Source organism: Cladosporium halotolerans, assembly GCF_011745625.1.
Source record: "Cladosporium halotolerans strain TM138-S3 chromosome Unknown Sca57, whole genome shotgun sequence".
NCBI lineage: Eukaryota > Fungi > Ascomycota > Dothideomycetes > Cladosporiales > Cladosporiaceae > Cladosporium > Cladosporium halotolerans.
In genome coordinates, this window is record NW_027191508.1 from 65,338 (window position 1) to 75,443 (window position 10,106).

Sequence of the window (10,106 nt, forward strand, 5' to 3'; positions counted from 1 at the left end):
TCGCGGCCGTTGAGATATCACGTAGAGAAGAGGGCGCGTTCGTGTCGCGTCGAGCGTGCCTGAGGTGTGGACGTGCTTGAGGTAGGGAAAGCTTCTAGCGAATTCCCGAGCTGCTGCAAGCTCTCTAGCTCGAACTACCTTGGAAGGGCTAAAGAACAGCACACCAAGGCCTTCACCTGCTCTGAGCTGCTTGGTGAATGCGCTACCACGTTTCCTCTTCTTCTTCTCGCAATCGATAGATTGAAGAAGGCCTTGCTCACGCTCTTCTGCCAGCTGTGCTCGGGGAGAAGCTCCCAGGTAGGCATCGCCGAGCAGTCTGATCGTCCTGTCCTTCTTAGCCCCATCAGCAGCCACACTTCGATCCACAATCCTCCTTACCCTTCTAGTGGCTCTCGGCGAATCGAGGCAACTACTTCCGAGGCTCTCGGAGGGTGCGGACGCTGATGACTCGTCCAATACTTCGCCTGCCTCCTTGTCGAAGATCTTCAGCACCTGAGCTGGATCCCATGGCTCTATGCCGGTCTTGCGCCATGCCGACCGGATGTTCTCTTCCGTGAAGGCCTTGTCAAATGCTGGGTAGAAGATGGTGAAGAAGTCTCGCTTACTTACGCTCGATAGGCCTAGAGACTGTCTGGTATGAGCATCCAGAGCTTGGCTGTAATAAGTGGCGAGTGGGTTGAACAGACTGACGTCCAAGGGCTGCAACCTATGAGTCGAGTGAGGAGGATAGATAGCAACCAAGATCCTACGTTTGTGACACAAGTCAAGGAAGTCCAGAGTGCAATGCGAGCCATGGCCATCGAGCATGAGCAGCCTCCAGTCTCTTTTAGCCTTGTCTGAAGTCTGAGGATCGAAGAGGCTCTGTAACCAGCTCAAAGCGAGCTCGTCACTTGTCCATCCGTTGGGCGAGCTGGCAAACCAACAAGGGTGCTCTTCCGTCTCATAGTCTTGAAGCCAAGTATCTTGGAGATTACCACTAACAGCCTTGTAGATCAGAGCAGGCGGCAGTGAGCTGCCATCGGCACATATGGTCGCTACAAGGGTAATCCAGTGTCGAGCTCCATCTTGACCGGTGCCTAGAAGCTTTTGAGTCTTCATAAGAGCCTTTGGGAAAATCCTCTTGACCTTCTGCAGATGGCCGATGAGAAAGCCCTTCTCGTCCATGTTGTAGCAATTATGAGGCTGTATGTCATACTGGATGATCTTCTCCTCCAAGATAGCAAAGTACTGCCTGTACGAATGCTCTGAGTCGGCTTTGTGCCTCTCGAGGTCTATGGTGCTGAGATATTTGCAGTCAAGCTCATCCTTGTGTCGGACGCGGAAAGCGGCAACCCAGTTTTTGCCAGGCTCTGTACCACACAAAGCAGCAGCCCAAGCCCTCACCATTGATGGTGTAGGGGGAAGGCACCACTCGGATAGTCTGTTAATCTGTTTAACAAGCATAACTTCTTGTTTGTGCGTTAGCAATTGCTGTGTTTGGTAGCCTTGGGCTGTGGAGCGCGTCTTGCCGCGGAACCGCTTGCTAAGGGTACTTCTGTTGATATTGTACTTTGTAGCTGCTTCAGAGATATTTTCAGATTCAGAGGATCTTAGAAACGCGATCGCCTTATCGATAGAAGCCATGGTTGTGAAGATGTCGCGTGTTGAAGCGCGTTGTTGTCGGGCTTCGAAAGTGTGCACGAGTCAGGGATGTGCACGAGCCAGGGAAGACGTCTAAGCTGGAACTATGAATAAAGGTCTCAATTTCGCGTTGAAAAACGACTCAGGTATTTTCTACTGCTACCTTCCTAAAAGTAATCGAAGCACTACCGCAATCATGCCGGAAGACCCAATTCAGAAACTCAAGAAGATAGGCATCGTGGGCGCCGGTAGTATGTGTCACGGGCGGACGTCGGGGCGTAGGTATAGATGCAAACAGGGATAGATACGAATCACTACGACTAACCTACAGACAGGTTATATGACTAGGACGTAGCTCGAAGAGCTACGAATGAGGTTCTGAGCGGAGTTCTCAGGTGAAGCCGACTGTCGGCACACCTGCCATCATACAAACAGCGACCCTATAGGCATGTCACAGGCTCGGCCCGTGACACCCATCCTGGATTCAGCGCAGACGCCTGCAGAGTTCTCTCACAGCTTGCGGGAGCTTGAAGTCCTCGCGAGAGTCACTGAGCTCAGGCAAAGTGAACAATTTGTCTGATATACGCGCCCTCTCCTTTTTAGACAGCCTGCTGTGCTTCTCCTGAGGTGGGTGCGAGCATTGTCTGGCTAGACGCGATCAGGGTGTTCAGCAAACAAACAGATGCCTGATTTTACAGTTTGGCAAACAACGCCTTACTATAACAGGAGGCAATATTAGATGTCGCGAAAATTCGCGTACACGCGCCTTTTCGCGTATATACCACTGACGACTCCCAAACCAAGATGCAAACATGGAAAAGGGTTTTGTGATAATGCTAGACCACCGTTCAATATTATCAGCTGAGGCGAAAAAATATTGTTGATGAATATGTGTTTCTGGACCCTTTGCCAAGCTGTTTGTCAAACAGAATTTGTAAGGCATCTGTTTGTTTGTTTGTTTGATGATCACCCTGGACGCGATGGTGACATGCCTTGAAAAGCGCAACGTGATGCTCCGGTAAGTGTGCAAAGTAGTCGGTAGCGGTAGCTATCTTGGGAATACTTGTGGCTCAAGTGGAAGAGTGGTGGAGAGGAGAGATAGGCCGTTCAGAGTCGCCGCCATCTGTACGGTCTGCGCGAACGAAGAGCGCGTCTCTCGCGCCTCTCTCGCATTCCGCCTAGTATTTGTATCCAAAAAATCCAGTCCATCCTTATTCAAAGTACCTGGTGGGATACAATTATTACCCCATACTTTTATTAGTAACAGAAGCTACGCAATGACGGGTATTTATGAGTCTTGCAATTGGGCCCCATATATTGTATCCCATACTCTGCTGCATATACTTCCTGCGATCAGATCCACTCCACAATTCCTCAGTAGATGTTATAAAGCGTCTGCGACTGATTAGCTCAGTTTGGAGGCCTTTCTCGAGGTTTGTGGGTGGATGGTGAAACCACATGCGAAAATCCTGAGAGTCGATGAAGTTCCACCCACAGGCGCTTAGGGTTACCGTTGGGGTATGCTCGGATAGTGGAAAGGGCCAGCGAATGCTCAGTGGGCATTGCAGAACATAATGGTTTGCATGTTGAAGCATATTCTGGTTTCGAGGTACTGCTAGTAGGTCGCAAAGAAAAACGTTTTATACCATCCGGGTCGAGAAAAGCTGATTTAAAGGGAGTCTGCAATCCGTTGAGTTGTGTGTCAGGTTATTTATATAAGAAAACGAGATTCAATGTACAGGATCTGCGCCGAGTATGCTCAAGCACTCTTGCCCTTTGTGACCACAGCTGACATGAGAGTAGCTACATTTTACCACGCAGTGTGCCCGCCGTCAACTATCAGGTTGCTGCCGGTCATAAAGGACGATGCGTTGCTGAGCAGGAAGAGTGCGGCGCCCTTGAACTCTGAGGGATCAGCCAATCTCCCCATCATATTCTCAGCTTCCCACTCTTCTTGCAGGCCAGGCGTTGCCTCTAGCTCCTTTTTAACCATCGGTGTTATGGCATGACCAGGGCTCAATGCGTTGACGCGGATGCCGCCCTCCCCACTGGACTGCACTTTGCTCCATTCCATTGAGAGGTTTTTCGCTAGTTGAATGACAGCCGCTTTAGTGGCATTGTACACAGGCGACAGCATGCCTTTATTTGCAATTAGCCCGCTCATGCTGGCGACCAGACACATGCTACCGCGGCTGCGGTACTTGAACATCTGCCGGGCGCACGCATTCGCTGTTTCCAGCACGCCAATGAAGTTGGTGTCGAGCATGCGCCGGACGTCTTGCTCTTTGTATTCGATCGAGGGGCAGACTTGCAGGATGCCCGCAGCTGCTATCAGGCCGTCCAGCCGTTGCTTCTCGTCTGCGATGCTTGCCACTGCGGCGTTGACTTCGTCTACCTTGCTGATATCAACGCGGCGGTAGTGGAGGGTGCCAGTGCCTGGTTCACGTCGCAGCTGCTCGTTTGCGACTGCAAATTCTTCATCCGGCTGCTTGTTGCGATCGAAGCAGTAGACCTCGCCGCCGGCCTCGGCCAGTGATTCGGCCATGGCAAGGCCCAGACCACGCGCACCTCCGGTGGTAATATACACGCGATTGGACAGGTCGAACAGTGTCGATGTCTGTTTAGCAAGGTTGTCGGTGTGGGGTCTCTGCATTGGAAGAGCATCGTCAGAACGACTGGGTGGTTGGCTATTGAATAGTGGCTCAGGGGCTCCTTTGGAAAGTTTCTGGGGTTGCGCATTGGACTCACGTCGAGAGAACGAAGCGTAGGAGAACGGGGAGTTGTTGCGAATTGGAGTGCTATGAAAGCTGCGTTTCAGAATTTGAGAGCGGTCCAGATTGCGAGCTAGTTGTTTTTGAATTGTGGACTGCATCTTCGAAATGATATGTGCAGGCGGGTGCCTGTGTCTAATGTAGGAGCAGCGTGTGGTTAGAAAAAGAAGACTGTAAGCTCTTTCGAAAACACAAGATCGACATTTTTAAACTGCGGCACGAATTGTTTACCCAGCATCGAACCTCGAATCATTTATGACGCATATTCTGTTCACATCGCACTGAGCCCTGCGTATTGTGAGCTCACGGGCTCTGACGCAAACAACTTGCAAAATGTACACTTCGGGTAACCCGATAGCCTACGAGTCGGAGAGCCATAGGTCAGTGAGAAGTGGGCGTTCGGTCCCGGGACGCCCGGTTCCCTAAGCCGGATCCTGGAATCAACTCCAGGATTTCGATAGTTTGAGACCGAGGGTCGGTCAAATTGGTCGTTAGGGGTTGCTAGCCACCAAATTCAGGTAGTCAACATAACAAAATATCTTCATTAATTCATAACTCAACAACCACACTACCTACTCACACAAATGGCGCGTCAGAATAAGCGGAAAGAAGCCCTCTTTCAACCACATATCTTATATAAAGAGAATACTACACCAGAGCCGAGTGATCGCGATCTAAACACAAAACACGAATGGGACACGCCTACGCGTGCACGCGTCCTCACGCTTCGAGAGGCCGGATCCTCACGCCCTGTCATCAAAAAGAAAACTGGCGTGCCTATCTCAACTCAGGAGTCATGGAGACCTGGTGAATACCGAAGACCTGGCCAAAAACGACCTGGTGCTGCTAAAAAGCTCTCTAATACCTGCCTTCGTACGATCATCCGTTATCTCAGCAAATCCTTCGAAGCACGGCAATCAACATGGCGGCAGCTCGCAAAAGACTATGGTGGTGGTTGTACAGCTACAACAGTGAAGAACAGCTTAAATGCATTAGGATACCACAAATGCAAGGCCTGTCAAATGACCTGGCTCTTAGATGACAATATGTCACGGGCGCGAGGCAGTGTGTGCAGTACGTAGGTATAGTTGCCAATCAGATCGGATACAGAGCTATGTACGGTCTCGGTCGCAACCCGGTGGATGCTTGGATGACGAGGACGTAGCTCGAAGAGCTACAAACACATGGGAAAGGAGAAGCGCATGTAAAGCCGGAGCCCGGCTTACCTGCCTTCTCAAGCATTATGAGCAATGTCACGGGATCCGGGATTCCGACCGTGACACTACTCCCCTCCTAAAGGTCGAGCTCCGTGAGACCGACGCTTCTAGGAGTCACTGTGAGGCAGGATGGTGGTATTTCATCGAACGAAAGGCGGTACAGGACGGTCGCGATACCTGCGGTGGAAATCGCGGACGAGCTGCGGTACGTCTTCGTATATCATACGCGCAGGTTCCAGGGTGGGATCGTCGTAACCAGTCCAGCGGATGAGATACTTGTAACCTCTAACTTTTCGGCGGCAATCTTGGACTTCCGCGACATCGTGTGCAGGACTTCCATCTATAAACACAGGTGGTGGTGGTTCTTGTAGCTGACCAGGTAGCGGATCGTCCGCTGCGAGATACAACTGATCCACATTGAAGACAGGGTGGATTCGCATCGAGTCAGGCAGATCAAGTCGGTATGTGTATGGTCCTAACACTTCGGCAATTCGGAACGGGCCAACGCTCTTCCAGTCGAGCTTCTTGCGCGGACGGAGTGTTTTCAAATTCTTTGCGGACAACCAGACCTTCTGGTCGACTGAGAAGCTCGGAGCTGTGACGCGGGATTTGTTTGAAGCGTCTTCGTACCGGGCCTGGGCTAGAACGGTCTGCTCACGAAGGTGCTCGAGGATTGCAGACATATGGTCGGCGAAAGCGGACGCTTGTCGGGCTGCAGGTGCGTCGATCGGCTCGACCGGCTCAACACCCAACCGTGGGTGGAAGCCATAGTTTGCAAAGAATGGGGACATTCCTGTCGTTTCAGAAAACAGTGAATTTGCGGAGAACTCGGCTAACGGGAGCCAGTCTACCCAGTCATCTTGTAGGTACGACACGTAAGCACGAAGATGTTGTTCCAAAACAGCATTCATTCGTTCGGTCTGGCCATCACCTTCAGGGCGATGAGCGACAGTCATCTTCGTAGATAGCTGAAGGCGTTTCGAAAGGTGATCCCAGAAATTGTTCACAAAGCGTATGTCTCGGTCAGATACGACAGAAGCTGGAGCGCCGTGCAGGCGGTAGATCTCGCGGACGAAGATCCTGGCGACGTCTTCGGCATTGCTAGTCATGAGACAGGGAACGTAATGGCGCATTTTCGTAAGTCTGTCTACAACGACGAGAACCGCGTCGTAACCGTTCGACGACGGCAAGTGCGTGATGAAATCCACAGAGATGTGTTGCCACGACCTTTCTGGAACTGGGAGCGGCTGTAACAGGCCTTGGTGTCGGTCGTGACGTGCTTTGATCCGGCCACAAGTTCGGCAGTTCAGAACGTATTGACGAACGTCGGTGCTCATCCCTTTCCAGCAGTAGTTGCGCGACAACAGTTCGAACGTCTTCGCTCTTCCAGGGTGGCCTGCAGAAGGGTTGTCATGGTACTGTCGGATTATCTTCACTCGGAGGTCTTCAAACTCGGGAACGTAGATCTTATCTCGATAGTACAGGAGTCGGTTTTCGTGTCGACATTGAGCCAGCTGCAAAAACGGGTGTCTAGTCTTACCCTGCTCCAGCGCTCGGAGCACTGATACTACGTTTTCGTCTTCCAGAGACCCTTTCTGTAGCAGTCGTTCGATCTCCGGGATGTCGTTCGGAACAGGGTCAGGAGTCATAGCGTTGAACAATACCACGTCGGCGAGATCCTTCGTGAACCGCACGTTCTTTGGTTCTTTAAACCGTACTGTCTTTTGTTGGTCTGTCGATGTCGATTGTCTCGGTTCCGGGGTTGTTGGTGGGGTCAGCGGCACTGCTTGGTCTTCAAAATTTTCTTTCTTTAGCACGATACGGCTCTGGTGTTGGAGGCGTTCATCCCCTTCCTTAGGCAAATCTTCTGACCTCCTGGCCAGAGCGTCGGGCTTCTCGCCCTGTTTTCCTGGTCGGTAGATGATTCGGAAGTTGTAGCGTGACAGGAACTCGGACCAGCGAGCTTGACGCCTGTTAAGCATCTTCGTCGACATGAAGTATTCCAGATTCCTGTGATCTGTAAGAACGCGGACGGGTGTCTCGGTTCCCTCGAGTTCCGGACGCCATTCCTCAAGGCATCGGATGATTGCGAGGAGTTCTTTGTCGTAGATCTCATAATTGCATTAAACCGCAGAGTGCTTCTTCGAAAAGAAGGCAACGGGACGTAGGATCCCTTCATCGTCATACTGGGACAGCACTCCAGCGGAGACAAAGTCGGAGGCATCGGTTTCTAAAATCGCTTCTTTAGTCCAGTCGAACGGCTTCAGGATAGGAGCAGAGGCAACAGTGGCCTTGAGCTTCTCGAAAGCATCTTGGCATTCCACAGACCAGTTGAACTTGGCGTTCTTCTTCGTCAAGTCGATCAAAGGGGTGACGATCTTCGAGTAGTCTCGGATGAAGCGGCGGTAGAAATTGCAGAATCCGTTGAATCGGAGGACGTCGGTAGCGTTGCTCGGAGTATTCCAGTCCAAGATCGTCTTGACCTTATCTGGGTCCATCTTAAAGCCATCTCTACCTACAATCAGGCCTAAGAACTTCGTCTCTTCAACGAAAAACTCGCACTTGGATAGCTTCGCGTACAGGCCAGCTCGTCGGAGTCGCTCTAAGACCTGGCGAACGTGTTCTAGGTGTTCTTCTTTCGTCTTGCTGTAGATCAGGATGTCGTCAAGGTACGCGGAACAAAAGCGGTCAAGATACTCGCGAAGAGCATCGTTGATGAACCTTTGGAACGTAGCAGGAGCGCCAGTCAGCCCGAACGGCATAACCAGAGACTCAAACAGTCCGAACCGAGTCAGAAACGCAGTGAACTTCTCATGTCCCTCTTTCATCCGAACATTGTTGAAAGCGGAGATGATGTCGATCTTCGTGAAGTACTTCATACCGTTCAGGTTGTTCAGCGTCTCCTTGATCAGCGGTAGAGGGTAGCGGTCTTTCACAGAAATCTCATTTAGGGCGCGGAAGTCCATACAGAGCCTCAGGCCTCCTCCAGGTTTTTTGACAAAGAGGACTGGCGAGGTGACAGGTGACGAACTTGGCCGTATGAACCCTTTCCTCAGATTTTCATCCAGCCAGTTCCGGAGAGTCTGGAGTTCTTCGCGAGACATCGAATATATCCTTCCGAACGGGAGTCTCTTATCGGATGTCAGACGGATCTCGTGATCGTACGAGCGGTGCGGCGGCAGCTTATCTGCCTTCTTCGGCGAGAAGACGTCCGCGAAATCGCGGAGTGCCTCGGGGAGCTGTAGTGCAAGTTCTTCGCCTTCTTGCTGTAAGGCAGTATCGATGTCCTCGAGTGTGACCATGCACATCTGATAGCCACGTCTAGCATAAGCCCTGCAAGCGTTCAAGCTAACTCGAGCAATATCCCGGTGGTTCAGCTCGGGGATATACCGCTTAGGAACGTCCTTGAGCGTTTTCTGTCGTGTCGGGTGTCTCGTCGTGTTACAGTTCTGTAAGCAGTACGGGTCGCTAAACTCCCACGAGCCGTCGGCCCAGTTTGTGCGTGGGTTGTGTTTCTTCAGCCAGGGGTGTCCCAGGACAATCGGGTAGTGCGATAACGGCGTAGCATACAGGACGACGTCCTTATCCACGTGATCTCCGTTCTTGATATCACAGCGAACGTATTCGCGTACCGTGCGGGAGTCTCTTTCTTCGCCGTCATAACCGTAGAGAGAGAAGGGTCGGGAAACTGCGCGTAGGGCCAGTCCTACAGATTTAGCGTATTCTCGGTCGATAAAGGCATATCCTTCGCAGCCAGAGTCTACGAGAGCACAAGTGAGTTCGGTCTTTCGGTCTTGAACGACTGAAACGCTCAAGATCGGAGCAGAAGTACGGGTGAACTCCTTTTCGATAGGAATTCCATGAATTGCCACATTCGAGATTCGAAGGGGCTTACCGGGAGGGAGGTCAGTTCGAGTGGTCAATCGAAGTGCAGGTCGGGAGATCCGTGCGTTTTGTCTTACTGCCTGGATACGGCTTCCTCCAGGCGAAGGCCGTTTTCCGAATCGCTATCGAGGTTGGCGGCGTAAGCAGGAGTCGGAGGACGAACGGGCGTAGGGGCATGGATCTGTGAGGGAAGACGACCAGGATCCGGCGAGTGGGAGGTGGGAGACGGGCTTCGGACACCTAGCGATTGCATACGCCATTTACGAGCATCGCTGTCGCGTCGCTGAATTCCAGGAGGTCGTTTGTCAGGTTCCGGGCAATCCCTCACGCGGTGTCCCCATCGGTGGCAACGGAAGCAGGTGCCAGACTCCTTATCTGTGTAGCGGCGGTTGGTGCTGAGATCCATCGGTTCTCCTTGCAAGGTCTTCGGTGCCGAGCGCATAGTAGTAGCATAGGTAACAGGAGTGGGCGACATACCAGATCCAGGGGTATCCGCCGTCGCAGGTGTGGGGTACCGAGCAGTTGCAACAGCGCTGTACGCTTTCGACGGCGTAGTAGGTTGATGAGTCTGGAAGTGCCGACGGCGGCGATTATCGAGATCTTGTAGGTGGCG

At 52.0% G+C, this 10,106-nt stretch overlaps 2 protein-coding genes across 2 annotated transcripts; both read right to left on the reverse strand.

The window, feature by feature from the left end:
• Positions 1 to 3,430: 3,430 nt before the first annotated feature.
• WHR41_09130 (uncharacterized protein) lies at positions 3,431 to 4,165 on the reverse strand (the record flags this gene model as incomplete). Its single annotated transcript, XM_069377734.1, has 1 exon — positions 3,431 to 4,165. The coding sequence occupies one exon, from the start codon at positions 4,163 to 4,165 to the stop codon at positions 3,431 to 3,433; it is 735 nt and encodes a 244-aa protein (XP_069225375.1).
• A 1,583-nt stretch (positions 4,166 to 5,748) lies between these two features.
• Positions 5,749 to 8,910, reverse strand: WHR41_09131 (uncharacterized protein; the record flags this gene model as incomplete). Its single annotated transcript, XM_069377735.1, has 2 exons — positions 5,749 to 7,618; positions 7,796 to 8,910. The coding sequence occupies 2 exons, from the start codon at positions 8,908 to 8,910 to the stop codon at positions 5,749 to 5,751; spliced, it is 2,985 nt and encodes a 994-aa protein (XP_069225374.1).
• Positions 8,911 to 10,106: the final 1,196 nt, after the last annotated feature.